At 38.3% G+C, this 21,734-nt stretch overlaps 1 protein-coding gene across 5 annotated transcripts in view; it reads left to right on the top strand.

The window, feature by feature from the left end:
* RIMS1 (regulating synaptic membrane exocytosis 1) overlaps positions 1-21,734 on the top strand; it is a gene marked incomplete at both ends in the record, with an annotated part of 339,260 nt that overhangs the window by 150,238 nt on the left and 167,288 nt on the right. For all 5 annotated transcript variants that reach the window (XM_082307762.1, XM_082307784.1, XM_082307773.1 and 2 more), the window contains 2 exons: positions 890-1,233; positions 3,547-4,418. In XM_082307762.1, the coding sequence (XP_082163888.1) occupies positions 890-1,233; positions 3,547-4,418 (1,216 nt within the window). The remainder of the gene's footprint in view (positions 1-889; positions 1,234-3,546; positions 4,419-21,734) is intronic.

Here is a 21,734-nt window from a genome sequence, read left to right as displayed (position 1 = left end):
GCTCTCTTGTGTTGTATATAGACTTGAAACATAGAGTCTTGCTTTACTGTGTGTGCTCCTGTTTATCTGTGTATCTGGAATTTAAAAAAAAAAATCTAAAAAATCGTAAGAAGCTCCGTTTATGTACACAGCTTAATTGTGATTGCCAGGGACATGTGTTTAATTAATTTATTTATTATGTCAGCTATAACTCAAAGATATGTTAAATGATCATTTCCAAGTAGTACAAAATATGATACTTTTGCATTCTTTTCATTGGTGCATTTAGTTCTCTGTTAGTAGGTTTCTTTAGGTCTTACCTTACATCTCTGGTAAGTAGTTGTGGATGTAGCTAAAACCATGCACAGTAAATGCTGAATTTATTTGCAGGATAATGTTGAGTCATATTACGTGAGAAAAATTAATTAAAGGGAAATAGCGTGTCAGTTTTCTGTGGTGGTGGAGGTTGGGAGTTAGCTGGGCAGGACTCTGCCACCTGAGCTACAAGTCCCGTTTACAGTCCCCTAGGCTTGTCCTGACAGCGATCCACACCAGGGAAAACAACCTGACCCACCCCACCAACTGCATCAACACCAGCAACAAGCGTTGGTTGTCTTGTCGGTGTTTGTTCAGAAGAGAGCTAGGGCTGGGCTGAGGGGGGATAGCTACAGGTAGGACTGACGTATATTGACAGCACATTTTGGAGAAGCTCGCATAGCATGTGCCTGTAGGATGCTTGGCTCTAGCCAGTGCAGTCAGTGCTTGGAGAAGCATGTTCTGGGTCCTGTCATGAGCACCAACCTCACCAGTTTAGAGGAGAGCAAGAGATCGTAACTGCTCTGTGATAGTGAGCATGCATTTCAGGGTCTGAGGGGTAACTGCACTGACTCTTTTTGTTGTCTTCAACTAGGTTATGTGGGTATGCAATTTATGTCGAAAGCAACAAGAAATCCTAACGAAATCCGGAGCGTGGTTTTTTGGAAGTGGACCACAGCCCTCACCCAGCCAGGACGGAACACTGAGTGATACAGCGACTGGTGGAAGCTCGGATGCACCGAGAGAAAAGAAAGCAAGACTTCAAGAGCGATCGAGATCACAGACTCCCTTAAGTACAGCAACTGCCTCATCACAGGAAATCTCTTCTTCCAGTGTGCAGTCCGACCGGAGGAAAGGAGCAGAAGTATCACAGCCGGCTATGGGCCTGGACCAAAAGCAAGTTTCATCAAGGTCTAGAAGTGAACCTCCAAGAGAGAGGTAATGCTTTCTGTCTCGATAGAGCCTCACAACCATAAATGCTAGTTCAGTAATATTACACAAGGCTGTCAGCTGGGCCTTGTGTGTGTCTAGAACCGTATAAAAACAAAAAATAAGTTGATTGACTGACCAAGGAAGGATAAATGTTCACTAGCAAATACATTGTCTGATTTGGTCTGTGCAACAGAAATGAGGAAAAAAAAAATTGTATTTTAGAGTTATTTCCAGGTACTTCAGTGCATTTTGGTGTACACTTTTAGTATAGAATTGTAGGTTACTTTTAAATTTTAAATTTGGCAGCTATTCTAAAGTTATTAAACAAAGAGCAAGCCTTTAACTTGATGAAATAATGTAGTAGAATTTAAAATATAACCCCCCCAGATATCCGTATGTCAAGGATGTCCTTATGTCAGAAATCCTTATGTGTTATCTTTTTATCAATGATTGTTATTATTTTTAGTAATAAACCAGGAACTATTAAAAAAGCTCATTTACACCTGCAAAGTAAACATTAATGAAGAACAGCAGTAGTACCATCTTGAATTCAGAGCAAGTTGTATGCAAGAATAAAGCCAACCGGAAGCAAACTATTATATATTAAGTGAGTAAATGAGTAAATTCCGGCACTGCATTCACTGTGATGAACGGGTTGAGGAGTAGTAAATCAAGAGAGGCCAATGTGATGAAGCAGTTGCTGTTCTTTTGGCTGCTGCCTGGCAGATGGCAGAGCAGTTGAGGAGGGAGCCTGTGGCAACAAAACAAGAGTCTGCCACAGAAGATTCTCCCTTGGCCAGAACGGTTGATGATTTTTTTTCGTACTTATTGAAGTTGAAAATGGGTGATGAACAGTGGCTAGTTACTTACTGTGTGGGTGAGGTCTGTCTGGGTTTAACTGTACCAAAACTCAGGTTAGTGTTATGTATATGTATGATGTAAACAAACACGTGGTGCCCTCCCCTAATTCTGTTGGCTTTTTTCCCCCGGCACTGGGAAGGCCCTCAGAACAGTCGTCACTCAGCTGAAGGGCACTTTTAGGGCAGCAAAACGCTTTCTATTTCTGCTTTGATGTCCAAAAGTGAGATGGTTATATTAATTATACAATAGCAATGTTCTCTACTTATCATTGAGACTTTCAAATGAAGTCCAAGGGTTCTGAATGGACAGCATCTATGGTAAGCTCAGGTCCCATTTACTGCCAAACACTCAGGAGGAACAGGAGATGGAGAAGAAGGAGATAGAAGCTTAACTTGGATCATATCCAACTTTGCCTGTCCTGTCAGGTGCATCCGTGAAAATCTGTGATATGTAATCTGAAGATGTATTGGTTGTGGAAGGAAAGATTCAGTGCCACAAAACAAAGTCCTAGTGACTTTGTCCTGGTGCAGGTTCATCTCAAATACAGTTTATAGCTATGTTCAGCCTTCTTCAAAATCGATGGATTCATATGTGAACTGGTAAACAAAAGGGCAACTGGAATGATGACAGAAATAAAAATACCCAGTATAAGGGGATTTTATGATTCTTTGGCTTGTTTATTCTCCCAAAGCAGAAGATGAAAGAGGAGAGAGCATAATTTTCATGCAGCTTCATTATTCATTGTTTCATACTTTGACTGTATAGAGAAATAAATTACATTTTTCATCCTCTTTTACTACCAGAGAAAGGAGTGCCATTAATTTATCTCAGGGAGTCAATTTGCTTTTCTTTATATGCTTATGAAACGGGCACTTCTTTTTAGTGTTTTAATAAGATAAAGGAAACTAGGTCAAATATTATTGTTTCTGGATATATTCTCTTTTATGTATTTTATATCCATATTACTTCTGTCTGTAAAATCGTTGTGGGAGATACTCCATTTGGTGGTGTATATTTATACTGTCAGGGTGCTTGAAGTGAATTGTGTATATGTGGTAGTCTGTAACCCTCATGCTGCTGCCAGAAAAATGGAGAACATACTCCAATACTTTGTCATAGTACTGCAGCTACTACGAAGATGACTTTGAGTCTTCCTGCTTACATGGGTAAATTATTTTTATCTGCATTTATCCATGTTAATATTCTTTGTGGTTTTACTCAATTAATTGGGCCATCTGTAATTTATGTTTTTGTGGACTCTGGAAGTTGTTTGCTCTTGGAAAATAAAAGTACCACTGGAAGGATTGATAGATTTAATTAATGTTAATGGCTCCAGTATCGTTCTATAGGTTTTGCCATAGCTGATACTGGTTTATAATCTATTTACCATAACAGTGTACGCAAGTATTTTTATTTTGCGTTTGGTTCTTCAAATCATTGTAGTCATTTTCATTGTAGGAAGAAGACAATATTGCTTTCAGACCAGAATGGCAAAGGTTTAAAGAGTGAGCGTAAGCGCGTGCCAAAATCGTCACTTCAAAAAGAAGGACCAGCAGATGACAGGGAGCGTAAAGAACGGCATGAAGGTAGAAGGCTTGAGAAAGGCAAGTCACAGGACTACCCAGACTTGCCAGAGAAACTTGAGGAAGGCAAAGTGCCTGATGATGAAAAACAAAGGAAGGAAGATGAATATCATACCCGTTACAGGAGTGACCCCAATCTGGCAAGGTATCCTGTAAAACCACATCCTGAGGAACAGCAGATGCGCATGCATGCGAAAGTTTCTAAAGCACGGCACGAGAGAAGACACAGTGATGTAGCTTTGCCACATACAGAAATGGAGGAAGCGGAGGTACCTGAGAATAAATTAGGAAAACGCTCACAATTACAGGGAACTCAGGACAGAAAATCTCTTGTGGAAACTCAGAGGTCGTACTCTATAGACAGAACAGGTGATGTAAGAATTTCTGTTTCTAAACAATTAACTAATCATAGCCCACCAACTCCCAGGCATAGTCCAGTTCCTATAGAACATGTAGAATACAAGAACCACGATTCCTTTAAAAAACAGAGCCGCCTTGATCCTAGCTCTGCTATTCTCATGCGAAAAGCAAAGCGGGAAAAAATGGAGACCATGCTAAGGAATGATTCCCTTAGCTCTGACCAGTCGGAATCAGTGCGGCCATCCCCTCCAAAGCCTCATAGAGCAAAAAGAGGCGGAAAGAAAAGGCAGATGTCAGTTAGTAGCTCAGAGGAAGAAGGGGCATCAACACCAGAATATACTAGCTGTGAAGATGTGGAGATAGAAAGTGAAAGTGTCAGTGAAAAAGGTAAGGACCTTTATGTATATTATGCACATGGCCATGGTTTGGGGAAAAAAAAATAATCTGTATTTTTCTCTCTCTTTTGCCTCTTTTTTAAGCATACACCTTTGTTTTTCCCCTTACCTTTCTTTTTTTTTTCCCCAACTGAGAAGTGTCTTATACCTGTTTTTACATTTGGTTTGCAATGTTTCCTTTGCATTCTTAGATGAGGTGGTTACACGTAGCATCAGCTGATGAATTTCTTTCTCATTGTCTTCCCTCTTTCACCTAGAACTGACAGGATTTAAGGGTTCTAGTTTATTCTCTCGGTGGTATCTGTACTCCTTTGGTCATTGCTTCACCCTTTTGTCTGTATGCAGAATAATTTTCTGTGAATGAATTGAAACGGAAAGTGAGTTCTGTAACAATCTGAGAAGACCATCATAATCTTACTGACACCTCAGTCTTAAGATATGCAAAATTTTAGTACATTTAATAAAATCTCAAGGATCTGCCAGAGTTCGTTGTTAACAAGGACAGGATATGGAGCAAGGCGAGTGTTATATAGGAAAGAAATGATAATTGCCTAACTTCTTGTCTAGATGAATTTGCTCCCAAGCTTACAAGTATGTTTAAAATCTGTTATTTCAGTTTGCCTTCATTTGTTGATGGTAACATTCAGTAGTAAGGAATAAATGTAGTACACTGTGTGCTTTTAAACAAAGTCTTTCTTCTAGCTGAAGAAGTTAATCGAATTCATGAATGGTGGACAGATAAAATAAGCGTCATCAGAGAAGACTGGGCTAGAACCTACCAACTGTCTTGTAACCCTATTTTGTCTTGAAGTGACACTACAGTGAGCTGAAGGCTTTTTGTGTCTTTGGAAGTAGCTTTTTAGCTCTGGTTTAATTATCTGTGTTTGTAACTTGAAAGTTTTCTGTTGGTGTTCATACTCAAAATGCCAACAGCTTGTCTGCATTGCCTTTTAGTTTCTGGCACTGTTTCCTGACGTGTCTTTGATTCATATATGCTAATCTGTCTGTCTTTATCTGATGTTGTAGTCTCCTGACAACCCCTAAAGCTCCATGTATATGTATAACAAGGGACAACATTTCTCTCCTATCCCATCTCGGTAGCTGCTTGTTTTAACTTTCTAAGCATGAACTTTTCCATTCAAAATATGGAAGCTTGCTTTTCTGATCATTTTTAAGGAGGGATGATGATCATGCCCCTAAAATCTTAATCCAGATTCCACTTAGACATAAAAAACCCTCACTTTTTTGACTGTGGGAGTTGTCAAACACTGGAACATATTACATAGAGAGGTTGTACAGTCTCCATCTTTGGAGATGCTAAAAACCCAAATGGAGAAGGCCCTGAGCAATCTGCTCTAGCTGACCCTGCTTTTGAGCAAGGGCGTTCGTTTGAACTAGGGACCTACAGAGGTCCCTTCTGGTCTCAACTATTCTGTCTTTCTAAGAGAACGCATCTCTCTCCCTTGTTTTGTGGCAATGTTTTATGCTGACATTTGGATTTGTGTACTTTTCCCTGACTTCCTCTGTTGGTAGTAGTGGTCTGTAATATAGCATTTCCTTTCCATCTTTGTTATTTGCTTTCATTTATGTGCATCAGTTTGAGGTTGCGTATGAAGTAGAAAGGATTTCCCATAATCAGTGAGGTGTATCATTATAAACTGGAAGGTCATTGACGTGAAAGCCAAGTCCAGGCTGAAAGTCACTGATACTAATATCAATATGTTGATATAGTTTGCTCTGTAATGGTCCTTTGTAAGTCAAACCTTTCGATGGTTGCTTTCAGGCTCATGACACTGATCTCAGCTTTTGACCAATTTCCCATTGTATTGTTAAACCATTAAGGGCTGGACTTTTTTCCTTCAGTGTTATGAATCCCATAGGATTTCAAATGTCGCTAAATGCTTATGTTCTCGATAGCTGAATCAAGTTCTCGGTTACATCTGAGACAGATATTTAGGCTCTCCCTTTAGACAGTGGAGGCCTTGATCTGTATCATATCACAGTGCTACCTCACTGTATTTGAATAAAAATTGTAAACAGGAGTATGGTAGGGACCTGTCTGACAACTGCCAGCTCAATACTTGATTAACATCGTTGAGCATTCCTTGAGACCTTATCTCTACTTGTCAGTAAGCTAGCACTGTGTTATTAATCAGAATATATACACACACACATATATATGTATATATATGTGTATATATATGGGGGGGTTATGCAATACATTAATTACAGAAATATATTTATTAATTTAATAGCTGTGAGATGTAGCTGTTAATGGTTTTGTTGCCTAATCTTGATATGACTTTTACAATCCTTGTCATTGGAAAAGAAGTGGGAAGTCTTTGAAGCTGGGGGTATAGTACAGAAAAAAGAGCTAGGAAATGTGAATACAAATGAGAAAGCAGAAGCATTTTTGGTAGTAAAATATCCAATTATTTTTAGAATTAAATTTTCATCAGTAGTTGAAAAAATCTGCAGTGTTTTGTAAGAATAGATGGAAAGGCAGGAAATTTTATTACCTAAGAAAACCTTTTAGAAATCCTTCAATGTTTTAAAAGAAGAAATGCCACAGTAAAAGGGTGTAGTGTTAAAAAATGGATACAAATAATTAAAAAATGCCCCTATTGTAACCAAGGTTAGAATCCCATTCTTTGCAATTTAGCAGCATTGTTACAAACAGAATTTCACCCACCATTCCTTCAGTGCTTTGCTTGTAATTTGTGAGAGATACTGCACAGGTCCCTAGTTGTAGCACTTTAGTTTATAAGCCCAGGAGCGTCTGGAATCCATCCTTTCTTATCTAAATATCATCAGCTCAGTCAGAAATCTGGTGCCAAAGTAATAGAAATGGAGCTAGAAAGATAGAATTATTGCAAATATTTTTTTTTAACTTTGAACAGCCTTACCTAGAAAAAACAAGATCTTAAAATTAATGTTCACATTTGGTGAGTGCCAATATAAAGCAATCAGCAACTGAGTAATAAAAGATGCACTATTTTCAGTTCTATATTGAACAACTAAAATAGAAGTTTTCTACGGAAAACTGCTTACAGAGATGTTTAGAAGAAAATGATGCCCCATAGAAATCTAAGGTATAAGTAGAGTGGATAAGACTGTATTGAAAATGAATAGCCAAAAATGACATATAAAGTAGATGCTGTGCAAAAGTTACTTTTTAACCTTTGCATTTCCTAGAAACACTGTTTAGGATTGCATTACCCTGTCTTCTGAGCACAAAAAACCTTCTAAAAGTGATGTTCTTAAATACAAAGCAAGGTAATTTAGCTAGTATATCCCCTGCTATTTACTGTAACCACTTAATATGTATTCCTTCAAAATTATTAACAAAAATAATTCACAAGCACTGGGATACTTTCTTTCAAAAAAAAAAAAGAGTCTTTTGCAGTCCACTGGGATTTTCCCTCTTTGGCAGAGGACCCAAAGATTTATGTCGAGTTGTTTCCATGTTGGAGTAAATCTAGAGAAAGAACTGCTTAGCAGTGTCCAAAAAGGTCATCTCAAATTTATTTTTAAAAAGAATCTGCAACCTTTACAGAACACTATTACTGATTGCTGATAATCGTTTTCATCCTATCGTTAATACAGGCTGTAGGACTCCTTATTCTGAAATCCGTAATAGTTGAACATTAGGTGGACTGAATTTTCAGTGACAACACTGGCCTGGCAAGGCTAAAGGAGTCCTCTTAGAAGGCATAAATTGCATTCATACTCACTTCAAAGACTTGCTAGAATAACATAAACCAGACTATTATAAATGAAATCCAGACCTCATTTTAAAACTGAGAACAGCTTCTACCTACTGCCATCCAATGAAGAATGCAAATTAGATTTGGAGTAAATTTGAGAAAAAATACTTTCTTTAAAGTTTAAAACCAAGAATTTGTGTAGAACTAGTAGATATGTGTCTAGACAAGGTTGTACGTAACTTCTTTTATCCCGTGATAGATACAAGAGGTATTCTAGACTTTTGTCATCAGTCTTTGAAACTGGAAGATAAAATAGTGTTGGAAATTGGAACAATGAGAGGAAGTACTGAAAGCTGCTCAGGTACTTTTATGTAAATAGATGTGCTAATGGTTTTACATTTTGCATGCTCATTTTTCATATTTGCCTAAATGTATATTTTGTTCACACCGTTTAGGCTTGAAAATATGCCTAATACTCGCATATAGGCAGCAAAATGGTAAAAAGCTAAGTAAAACTCACTTTGTATACTTTCTAGTGGATTTAATTGGGAGTGAGGAGAGCATGATAAAGTTGGAGTCTTGTTTGAAAAAAACCTCTTGAGATTATGTTCCAGTTACTTTCAGTGAAGATGTGATTGTTTCATTCACAATGCCTTTCTTACAGTAGCGGGAGGAACAGAGTGACCCAATTCATTTCATTCCTATGACATTACCCTTCTGGTTAGACAGTGTTGTGGGCAGGGTTCTTGCTGGGATCTTGGTGTATGCGCAGGTGTGAGGCAGGGAGCTTGTGACCAGGAGGAGAGGACCTGGAGGTCAGAAGGAGAAAGGGATGCTGTGGTTTGCAGATGAATGGGTCGGTGCTGGCTCTGCTCCAGGAGGAGAGGATCCGACCCCTTCCTCCAGCCTCCTCTGGTGTTTCGAGTGCTGCTTTGGGCGCTCGTGCTTGGGGGTGCTCCCAGGGGAAGGAGAGCATAAGTTAAATCCCTGCCCCAGTGATTTCTTCCAAGTGCTGTAGCACTTGGAGAGGAAGAGGAGGCTGGTTTTAAATGTTTTTAGCTAAGCTTTTTCACTGAGGTATTTTAAATCTGGAGTGTAGGCAAGTCAAGTTGTACTGTAACATCTGCTAGCATATTTTAACATCTGTTCGTGTGGAGAGTTGGGCATGGAGTTTTAAAATGAGCTGAATTTGTTTAAAAATGTGACTGAGATTTAACTTAGTGTAAAATAAAATAATTTTGCTAGGAAAATTGTTAGTTCTTAGAAATTAGTTCCAATTTATCTTCTAGTCCTTGTGCAATAATTTAGATCTACATCTCATTCAGATTTTGATGAAAATATAATCTAAAATGGCTCTAGTTTCAGAATTTTGGTCAGTGCTAACATTATTCAATGCTGTCAATATTCAATGCTTTTGAGTAGCTGTAATTATTTACAGTGCTTATGGAGTTGTAAATAAGTGCTTGTTAAATTAGTGTTGGGCAGTAAGAAATCTGTTTTGTGTAATGGAATTATGTAAAGTGCATACATGCATATGCAAATGAAATACGCTGAACATGAGTGGGAAAAAAGTCATACTGTTGCCAAGAAATCCAACACTTCACTGAGATACATAACCAGATAAATGGGGATGTCACAGAAGATACGTGGCTGAATTCTCCTTTAAAATCCTAATAAAGCCCTTTCTCTAGTTTACCTTGAGAAGGTCGTGAACATGCTGGAGGGAGTTTGTAGAAGAGCATTGAGATTGACTGAGGTCTATAAAACATCATATGTAAGGAAACGTGGGATGGATTGGGGTTGAATAGTCTAGAAAAGAAAGAAAGAAAAAAGAAAGGAAAAAACTTAAAAAAAAAAGGCAAGGAGGAAGGACTTAGCTTTAAATGGGCAAGAAGAAGCTGGAGGGGGAAAGAGATTGAGTGAGTGCTTCTCTCTTCCCCTGGAGGGTTAAGTTACTGCTAGGGAGGCTGAAGCTCGGTGCCAGAAACCGTGTGAACTCCGAGCACGAATAAGCAAAGTTAAGGAAAATTGTAATCGTAATTTCTTACTCAGTTGAAATAGAGGATTCCTGAAAATAAAAATTGATTTCTTCATCGCCTGCACTGAAATTGCTTGATGTTAGAAATACTGCTGTTGTTCCTGTGGCAGGCTCTGGGCCAAGGTGGGGAAATCTGGGGCTAAATCCACAGTACTCCTGACTGTAGCTTAACCTTTTTTGTCACCCTTTAAGTAATGACATTTGATAACCATTTCCAGTACAAATTTATGTGATAACAATCTGATTTTTGAAAAGGAAAAAAGAAATGTACATTTTGACTTATCAAGAGACTTGGAAGAAAAGGATGCCACAAACTGTTAAATCTTGAGTTGTTTCTTACATCTCTGGCAGTTGGCAAGGCATTATGTTTTGTTGTTATTAACGTGCTCTGTCTTCTGTGTTGCTTGATTTTTCATGTTAATTATTTTATTGTTTGTTCTTTGTCCCTTACCCTTCTCCTGCACATCTAATTCATGTGGGAGTAATTCATGTGGGAGATCCCACTTCATGTAAGCAGTGGGAGCTGCAGGTCATGGAGCACTTTTTAAGGGTCTAAGAGAGAGCTGAGAGCTTTTGAAAAACTTGCCCTAATTTTAGCTTCTGAGCACTTTTCAAAAGGCAGCTATACAGTGAACTGGAGTTAAAATTCTGATAGCCTGAACCGTGGCATGGTGTTATAGCCAGAGGATGATCCTTTCCCCCACTCTGTCCTATTATTCAGTATTTTGTATATGCATATATTTTTTGTATACCATGAAAGTTATGTGAACTGCTACTCAGGATTTACTGTTATTCTTTTAATCGGAGAGCTTAGAGGAAAAGGTGGACTGTGAAGGATGAACCAAACTGTGTTTGGTAAAGCTGCATAACTGTGAATGGTCTGTGCAGCATATTGAAGGATGAGTTTAGGTCTTGGGACTGAAATCCAAACCTTTTGCTTTTTTCCACCTGTATGGGGAAGCTGCCTCCCTTTGGGTGAAAAATGAAAGCCTGTGAAAGAAAAAGGTAAATGAATTATTGGCTTATCATAGAATAATACATACAGTTTTATTAATTTCAGAGTTAATTTTAATTAATTATAGAGGTAACTAGGAACAAACAAGTATCTGATTCTGTTATTTTCTGAAAAAGTTCATTCTGTTTCCTTTTCTTAGTTACAGGGATTCAGTGTATTCATTCTGATCATCCTAAATCATACTGAGTCCAAACATAGGGGTTATACTGTATGGTACTGAGTATTATTGGTTAGTGTTTTGTGATGATATTTCTCTGATACCTTTGATATCTTTTTTTGCTTATAATAGTGCACTTAATTACTGTAATACACAGGAACCATTCCAGTTTCTTTCTTTCAGCACAACTTTGAGTAGATAGACTGGCCTATTTGAGCTTTCTAAAATCAGTGTGCCGATAAATGGCCTCTAGGAAAAACTTGATTGTGTCAGAAAGAAGGTTAATAATTATGAAATGTCTGTGTTTCCTTCAATTAAATATGCATGGTTTCATCCTGTTCCTGCCCATTTGCTCATGTGTTTTTGCATTGCTCTAACATTTTCTTCCTTCCTTCTTTCTCCTTCTGTACAATATATGAACTGCACAGTCAGGGACTCCCCACCTACACTTTGGAATCACTGAAGTTGATTCTTGTCTCCATTTCACCCATGATACCAAGCACAAAAGTTCTATTTTCAAATGTGCACATCTCATATGGCCTAATTGACTGTATTTACTGTACTAGTAAATTAAAGAGCCATTCTTTGACATCTTTGGCCACGTAATGAAACACAGCACATTTCCATATGATGAAGCTTTTGCATTGCTCAAGAGAAGGGCTACATGGAAGCTTTCTATTAGGATTTATTCTTAGCCTATCTCCTGTCTAGAAATAAATATGAGAGTGCTAACTGACCCAGGGCACAACTGTTCCAGGGGTTACTGTAACGATAGAGCAAGAACTTGGCACTGTCTAATACACTGGTATAAATGTAGTCATTGTTTCTTATACATTTGAGTGTTTTCTTGCCTTGCATTTAAATTGCAAGTTCAGTGGAGTCTGGGGTTTCTTTTTGTGTTTGTACAGTGCCTAACTTGGTGACATTTCAGTCCATGACTGAGACTACAACTTGCCTTGATGATAATAAAATAGTATGCTTATTTAATGCCAGGACATATTATTGTTAGGTACCTTTTTCTTCCATTTATTGGCATCCAGCAGAATTCCAGATTACTGTCAAGCATCCTCCTGCATGCTTGCTTTTTCTTGTGGCTAACTGCAGGTTGCCTGCCACGAGGGATGCAATTGAGCCTAGATTCCTGTTCTCACTACCTATTAATTTGCTGTTAATGAGCTAAATTACCCTTTTGTTTGCCTGCTTGCTTTTCCTATCAGGTAACAAACTGATTCATGTATGTATACTGCTACTGCTTATAAAGACATTGTGGAGCTATTTCTTTCATATAAAAAGACCAGATTTCCAGACTTTTCAGCCTTTTTCAGCCTTTGAGTTCGTTTTTTGTTCAGTTTGAGGTGTTTTTTATGGTGGGTTTTTTGGATTTCTTTTTTTTTTTTTTTTTTTTTTTTTTTTGACTGATGGAGCCACCACTAAATGATATGACAGCTTGATGGTTGTGTGCATGGGACCTTGCTGCTCTGTTCAATTTTCATTAGTTACCGCTCACCCCCCGCTCCCCCCAGTTTTTAAGACCTTAGTATAATGGTTCTGATAACTGATCACATTGCTCTTCTGGTCCAAGTAGAGGACTCTTATAAGGTTTAGGTTCAAAGGCAGACAGGGGTTTTGTTTTGGCTCGCCCCTCAGCTTGAAGACACATAAGGACAAGGCAGAGTTTTACAGTTTTATTTTTAGTTTGATAGTTGTTTTTGTCTTTTCTTCATAAGTTTGCTGTGAGAATAGAAAGTCTGCAAGCAGGATACTCAAAATGTAAGGCAACAGTGATTATTTGTTGGCTAATGCACGTAGTAGAGAGCTAGGACCTACGTGCTGCTAGCCTAGTTCACCGCCTCCCTCTGCAGACACCCAACTGCTCTAAATGTTAAGAGAGTTGAATTAGTTACTTTTTGAGCAGCTACAACACTTTCAATCTCTGCATGTGTACGTTTAGCTTCTTAAAAATATCTCTCTTGCATGAGTCCCTTAGCTCATTCCCCTGACTAACTGCAAAAATATTATATGAAGAAATTTCTAATTGTGAAACACTTTCAACGTTAGAGGTATCTATCTTGTAAGAGAGTGTGAGTCTCAGAAATGCTCTGATTCTATGCAGTAAATGCATATGTACAGCAATATTTTTTAGACCCTCAGTATTAAATATTTTATTACACTTTCTTTCTAGCCATGAAGCAACTTCTAATAATACATTTTATTTAGAATATATTCTTTTCATGTTTGCTTCCTGTCTGTAAACACGACCTTTTCTATTTTAGAAAAGCAAATATCAGCATTCTTTACTTTGTGACCCATGGCTTTGCTGTACCTTATATGCAACTTAGATCGAGTCTAACTTGGTCCATGGAGCAAGCTGAGAAATGTGCAGGGGCAGTGTGGCTCTCCTAAACTTCCCAAATCCAAATATGGCCTTTGAAGGGAAGCTGGGCTGGTATTGGAACATTAGACTGAAAAGGGTATTTAACTTAATGTGTATTGTACGCTTCACTTGGGCCACAACTAGCGTGGGATTATTTTGCAATTCTAAATGCAGATCTGTAACGAATTTAAGCATATGTTTAACTTTCATTACGTAGAGGTTTTGATTGCACGTAGGGTCCTAACTTAATATAACTTTGGTGTTAGTTGTGGGAGCTATGTGTGGTGGAGGAATAAGTAAAATGGTTATATTCCTTGATGACCTCTCAGTCATATGTGTAATTTAAGACAGAATGTTTTCAGACATGTAGCAAGGATGAATGAAGCACATCACATGTTTATCTGATTTTAACTCACATGTATTTTATGATTTAATTGTATGCATTAATTTCTAGAATTTAAAGTTCCTGTTTTTGAAACCTAGTCCTCAGTTTGGTAGTTCGTTCTTCTGCAATGTGAGCTTCCGTTCTAATTAGTTATTCTCAAAATGATTGTTGGAAAAATCTTCTATTTAAAGCAACTTGCTCATGTTATTATACGAGTTTTGTACAGGATCTAAGTTGTCGGTATTTTTTAGAATTGCTATGGAACAGCCTTGGGCAGACCTGAGGGCACACACTTCTTTTTTCCCCTCTAAAAATCAGTGGTGCTCTAGATTTGTTTAGGAGTTGTTGTTCACAGAGTAGGAGTGGCTTTCTGAATCAGACCTGAGCTTTGAAATTTACTTCTAATAGATAAGAGTCAGTGTATATGTTTTAATGGTTGGGTTTTTATTAATTTGGTTCTTTTACTGAAAGTGTAAGATATCTTTTAATGGGAAATGTAAACTCAAATATGAATGTAACTTCAACTGTAAATTCAAATGAACAATTTCTAAAACTTTGCTGTTCTTATTAAAGTTTATTAACCAAACAGAATAAATAAGCTAATAATTAAAAATGTAAAAATATTTACCTACTTTTGTGGACCTACCTATATTAAACTTTCATGAAATTTTATTTCATTTTTGGAGATTATTTTTATGTTATGCTATTAAAAGAGCTTGGTGCTATGAATTTATTTTGCTGTGTTGCTCAGAGAAGCAGCAAGCACCACGGGTGGCTCTTTTTAACCCATTAGGCCACATGTTCTTAACCATTAAAGTTGTGCTTAATGAGCCGCTAGATGGAGCAGTCAAATCTAATTTTTATCTATCACACTCTGTTTATGCAAGACAATTTCTCTCTTAGCAAAGAGAGAGTCTGGAAATGCAGGCACACCTTCCTACTCGAACTGGTAATTTAAAAGTCTTTTTCAGATCTTACCTCCGTGTGCATTTTTTTCGTAGGCACATTTACATTGTCCTGGAGGTTCAGTGTTGGAGACAGTGTATGGAAAGTATATGGAAATTACACTGACGAGTATAGCTCTATACAAGCAGTTATTCATTACGTGAGTTGAGTCCTATCTTCAGAAAAAAATAAACATAGCAAGAAAAAGGTCCTCTCCTTTGAGGATCATAAGCCAGATTTTCAAGAATTTGGGGAAGTTTAGAGATACACGTTCACAGATGACTCTGTATGTTTGTGCTTAAGAAATCTTGCTGATACTTCTAGTGAAGTTGAATGTTTTCTTCCTACTTACGCAAAGCACATTTTCTTCCTACCTTATCTTTTTCTGTGATCTAATGCATAAGAAACACCTGTTTAATGAGAGCACACTGTGTTTGTTTCTGCTTCAGGAATGCTGCAGTAAAGTAGGTTCAGGAGCAGAAAGAAAAGATACAATAATGTATGTGAATGCTTTCATATTCTTTGTTTTATTGTAGTTTCATAACATTAGTAAGAAGAGATTTTTTTTGAGGGCATTCATGCCTGTGAATATATACGTAGATGTTTCCATGAATTAGAATGTGTCTGCGCTATTAGAAGGCACGTGTGCATTCCAGTACATCCGTTGCATTTAAATACTTCAGGTGTCATGACGTGTACTTGTAGGGCATCACCCCAGAGTGGTGTTAGAGTTAGCGAATAGAACTATGCATGAATATAAAATTCTGCAGATTTTTATTTTATTCTTTGCCTTTGTAAAGTATTTGAAAAGTCAGACTGTTCTGCATTAAAGATTATCAGCAGGTGTCACAAGAGAAGAAATACCATTCTGAAGCAACTGGATACAGTCCTTGGAGTGCCTCAGCCCTGCTCCCACACCTCAGGTGGGAATTGCAAATCCTGGCACTGGGCTCCTGTGAGTTTTGGGTAGGAGTGACAGATAGCTTTGCAGAGTGGGGAGCTCATGCTGTGCAAAGCCGTGCTCCCCAGCTGACTTGCTTTAACCCGTGTGCAGTTTATTCATGCAGGTCTCACCTGAATTGTGAGATGAGCAAAAACCTCTGCCCATGCAGTGAATACTAATCAGTGCCATGAGCTGAGGGCTAGTGAACTGCCAGTTTTGTCCAACTCCTCAAAGTCCTGGGTCACTCAGAGGTATAATGCCAGTTCTTGCCTGTCGTGCTCTGGATCTCTACCACAGCAAATTGGTTTAAGTTTACATCAAAATACATGGGATGCCAGGTAATTTAGTATTCTGCACAGGCTCAGATTTTACTTGAAATATGGTATAAAAGTGACTTGCATTTACAGAAAAAAGTGAACCTCACAAAAGCAACTCACAAATATGAATTTAAATAGATGTAGATTCTCAAAACTCTCTGGTGTTTGCTTTTTCTGCCAATTTTTATGTAACACAGTGAACCTTGTCAGCATACCCAGGTAGGTTCAGTTGTCTCCCATGGGGCAGGTCTTATGGATTTGCCAGTAGTGGAGTTGTCATCATCTTTAAGCAAAGACTGCCTGTGGGAGGGCAAAACAGCCCCCTGGGAATGGGAATTGAACTGAACGCTTAAGAATAAATCCAGTTGTGCTGCTGCAGGCTCTTTTCCACAGACAAGTCGCTCTGAAATGAGCTATACAAAAAGTTGATTAATCTGTTCCTGTTACCCAGTTTTAAATCTTACTGCCAAGGAAGACTTAAGGAATGACTATTCCTTCAAGCCACTGAAAGGAGACACTTGGGAAGATATTAATTTTTGCCAGTGAGCAGATTTTTTTTTAAAACAAGCAAATGTACCGTTTACATTCTGACTTCTTTTCAAATGTTTCCTTTAAAATTCTAATGTATAAGCATCCTTTTCCTTTAAAAAAAAAAAAAGCTATGACAACAAATAGTGATATTAACTTAAGGCATGTTGTCAGACATCAGTTATCTGTGCTATGGTGGACTTAATCTTACTTTGACCTAGAAAATTATTATAAGGATTAGGAATGAATTTTCTGGCAATGCTTAAACAAACGCAGACTTAGGCGGTAGGGAAAAGAAAAGTAGGGAATGTGAATTAAGTTGTCAAAGGTATCCTGAACTAGAGAAATAGAATGAACTAGTGACACGTAGATGTCTGTCACCCTTGGCTGTATAAACTTTCAACCACAGCCTGTACATGAATCAGTTCAGGACATGCATTGTCTTATGTATTTTAGTGGGGGGGGAAGTTTTGGAAGGAAAAAAAAAAGAATTGTTTTAAGGAATTTTGGTAAGGTGATGTGGCTGACTTAAATAAGAAGCTGTAATGACACTGTCACTGTAGGTCGAATCTCCTATTTTTGCTGTTGTCCAAGTTTGCAGATGATACTTTTTGCTTAGCTTCTCTTTTGGCAGGAAAACTCAGGTGCAGGTTAGATGACTGTGGTCTCTTCCTACAGGTAGTAACATTGAATTGATTCGAGCAGTTTAGTTCTGTGAGTTCAAGCCCTGTACTTGAGCATGGCTATCAAAGGTAGTGCTGTCATACCACCACTTCATCCCAGCTTAACCTGCATCAGGCAGGGAAGTGAATATGGGTCTTCCACATCCACATGCTGTAGGGCATGAGAGTTGGGAGAAATATGTCTCTATGGAGATATTAACACAACAACTAGAAATAATAGTTAAAGTTGAGAACAAAAAGAATATTTTGATAGTATTGGCCAGTAAATTGAAAAGTCAGCATCTGCATATCAGTTACCGTTTCACTGAAAGATTGGCTTTGGTTAGCAATTGAATGGCTGAGGAAATTGTTTGAATTAAGGTTTGGTTAAGACCACCTTTGGCTCTAAAAAAGGCTACGCAGCAGATCTTTTATAGATACTGTAAGTTAATTTGTTAAGTACTGCCCTTGTCACAAAGAAAAATACTCCACAACATCTCTTTTCATACAGAGGTCAGTTCATCATCCTGTGGTATCAGAGGAAGTCCAGAAGTCATCTGTAAATCTGACAGTGCAGCAGTGATGTTCTGTGTCTTGGATGTCAGTAGATCCTCCTCAGTTAAGTCCAATTATCAAAATGATCAACCTGAGGAGATGCTGTCTCTTTTAACAGATGAAGTAACTAAGATGATCGCATTGCAAAATTACTGGATCATGAGGGTTAGATAGCAAAGATCTCAGCCACTACATCTGTGGGACTGAAGGCCCAATGTAGATTTTCTAGTGTGAGCATTCTTCTTGTCTGTTTCCAATTTCACTGTCATTATCATCTTCCTCAGATGAGTGAAGAACAATTAAGTCAATCAGGGGTGGAGGATGGGGAAACACAATATTGGTGGCAGCACGGTACTAAGCAACTGGCAATAGAACTTGGAAACGATGGATACAGGAGCAATAGGTAGCAGAGCTTTACTGGCTCTTGCCTACCTGTGTGCTTGAAGGGGTTCCTATCATTTGGTCATGCAGCAATGCTCTTCTGTCTTCCAGCAGTCTTCCAGTCTGCTGCAAAATGGCGAGTGATGTTCTGCATAACTCCCCTAAAGGACCTTCATGAACAATGTAGTAAAGCCACTTGTCTGGGGTGCCAGTGGGAAGCACACCATAGCCTGCTCCCGGTGTGTGCGTTTACATTGTGTTTTTCCGACAGATGCCAAGTTACTTCAGTTCCACCTTGAATTGATTGGCTTGGATCGAGGTTTGAACTAAAAGCTGTGGAGTAACGACAGCATGACATTGATTTAGCTCAAGCTAAATAAAAGGCCAAACTTATTAGCTCCAGCATGTCCCTCTGTTGATGTGACTACATCATTTCTGCTTTGGTGCTTTTGTTTTTAGCAAGCTGGCCAAGAATATAAACAGAATATGCTCATGCCTGAATAGAAAGGAACATTGATGAGCTCTAACGAGTTTGATGGGTATTTGAGGGCAGACATTCCTTTTAGGAGCTATGTGTCTTTTTCATCACAGTTATCTCAGTTCTTAACCTCTGATTTTTCTCAGTAGTTATAAGAAATGACAGGCCGAGCTATGTCAATCTGTTGAAAAGAAAACCACTTCTGTATGTGTGGATATATGTATTTGTATATTTATATATAGAAGTCTTTCTCTTGTAAATGGTAAATGGTCAACACTTGTCTTTGCAAAGTTGTAACTATTTTGCCAAAGAATCTGAAAAATACTCAGTCCTCTTCCCTGGGCAGTACTTTACTGAAGAGAAGACACACTTATGTTGCACAAGTGCACAGAGAATAGAAGTGTTTTAATTAGCCCAGTGTCAGCCAAACTCTGCGCTTAAGCCTATCAGAAGCAAGTATGTTTTCTCTACTGAGTTTAATTCTGGATGCAAAGCCAAAGGCTACATCCAAGTTTTCTGTGATCCCAGGAGAGCATTTTGTGGTCTGGAGTGCTGCTAGCTGAGCAAAGGAAAGCCTTGATTCCTCTCCATAAATCTTTGTTCTGATACTTTTTTACATACCTAACATTTCACCACCAGTTGAAGTTCAGTCCTTTGACCATCACTTGAGTCCAGTGGTTATGCCAGTTTTCCACCCACCTTGTAGTTCACCAGTCAATCCATATCTCTTCAATTCAGCTACGAGGATATTGTGGGAGACTTGGTTGAAAGCCTTGCTACAGTTACGTTAAACAACATCTGCCCATGTCTGCAGATCTAGCAATCATATTGGTCAGGGATGATTTGCCTTTGGTAAAGCTATGCTGATTGTTCCCAGTCACCTTCTTGGCCTTCGTGTGCTTAGGACTGCCTTCCAGAAGGATTTGCTCCATAACCTTCCCAGGGACTCGGGTTAGCCTTCCCAGTCTGTAGTTTCCCAGGTCCTTTTTCTTGCCCTCCTTGAAGAGAGGTGTGATGTTTGATGTCCAGTCACTATGAATCTCCCACAATAGCCAGACCTTTTGAAGTGGATCAGGCAGGGCTATGGTACAAAATGTCACATACAATACCTAATATTGTATCTAAGACTCCTGCAATTGTATTAGAATCTATTCTCCTTTGTAACTTGGCTTTGAGGTCTGGAGACCATAACATGGATCTTTTCTGTTGTTTCTCTCATTTCCTATATTAAATTCCAACTTAAAGCATAGCTTGTTTTCCTTGAATTGCTCTTTCTGTGCTACTGAATTAAGCTTGGGACCATCCTCTGGCTTTCTTCTTTCAAAAAAATTGTTGTAAAACTTTTGGTTTAGAGGAAAGCTGCATTTTCACCCAGACATAAAACCAAATAGTACATTTAGTGGTTGGAATTTGACCTCTTAAAACTTGACAACTGTGTGAGGTTTTTCAATCTCATTCTTTTCTAATGATCTTAGAAAGTTTTATAAATGCAGGAGTATCATACATGGATTAAGATCTAGAACAATTACTAGCAGGTTGCGCATATCTGGCACTTAGGGAAATGGGAGACAGCGAGAGCTTCAACAACACCGTGGGGCACAAACAACCTTTCTAAATACATTTGGGAGAACAGCTCATTAGTTTTTTCACAAACACATGCATGCTATGGGAATGACAGGAACATTTGAAAAACGTCAGAAAACAAGCCCTATACAGTGCAGTCTCATCTGGAAGTTCTGAGGTTGTAGGGAGTAAATATTTTTCATATGTTGAGTTGGGTTGTGGCGAAATCCCCTTCCTTGTTTAGTACGTGCTGCAAGAGGAGGAGAGCATTCAGGATCCTGGTGAGGTATGTTCTGAAAATGAAGCAAAGCCCTCGATGCCAGCCCTAGCAGAACAGGAGGAGGTCCTTCAAGGAGAAGTGCAGAAGGGCCAGTGAGAGAGTGGAAGCGCTGTGGAAGCGCTGGGCAGTTGGCATAGTCTGTCTTTTGTTCCTTTTGCACGAAATGTTCTCCAGTTTTAGGAGAAAGCTTGGTATATGTTCCCTGGTCAGTAGATGTCCAGATGATCATTGTCTTTTGGAGTATATGAAGCCTGCACATTGTCCTCCTCTAAAGAATCATCTCCTAACAAGGACAAGTCAGTGAAATAAGCATATGCAGACAGTTGTGTTGTCTTTCTGCTAATACTGTGCTACTGGGGACACTGAAACTCGGCAGTGACCTGGGATGTCAGCCATGGCTTTTGCTGTTGACTGACAGGTGAGATAGTGTGTGAAAGGCAGCGTACAGTACCTTGGTTTTGATCATGTGATCCAGAATTACAGTGAAAAAACTTGATTAAAAGTGTATTTTCATTATTACTAACAGGTCTATATATTATTAAAGATGAAAGAACTGTAAGCTCTCATTAGCTTAATTATTTATCTTTTATCCCTTATAAGCTTCTCTTTGAATGGAAATTTAAATAGGTTGGTTCATCGTGGTTTTTTTTCTCACATTTTGGTTTCTAAACAGGCAGGTTTTTTGTATTTCTGAAGTCCTACAGTATCTAGGTGTGCTGCAGAGAAACATATTTTTACAGAGGAAGACTCTCTCTGCCAAAGAAATAGTTTTATTTTCATACAGTTTGGATATGATTAAATTAGATTGAATTCTTTTGCAAATTTTATTAGCTGTAATTCTCTAATCACCTGGCTTTCCCAAATATGCTGGTATACAGGTTCTGCTTTTCTCTTTTATCTTGAATACGTTATTTGGAATACAAAATGTTATTTCCATTTTTTTATTTAGAATATGTTTTTCTTATATAAAATCACATTTC

Source organism: Platalea leucorodia (genome assembly GCF_965183815.1).
Source record: "Platalea leucorodia genome assembly, chromosome: 3".
NCBI classification, from domain to species: Eukaryota; Metazoa; Chordata; class Aves; order Pelecaniformes; family Threskiornithidae; genus Platalea; species Platalea leucorodia.
The sequence above is the reverse complement of the archived record's forward strand: the minus strand, read 5'-3'. Positions and strand labels throughout refer to the sequence as shown.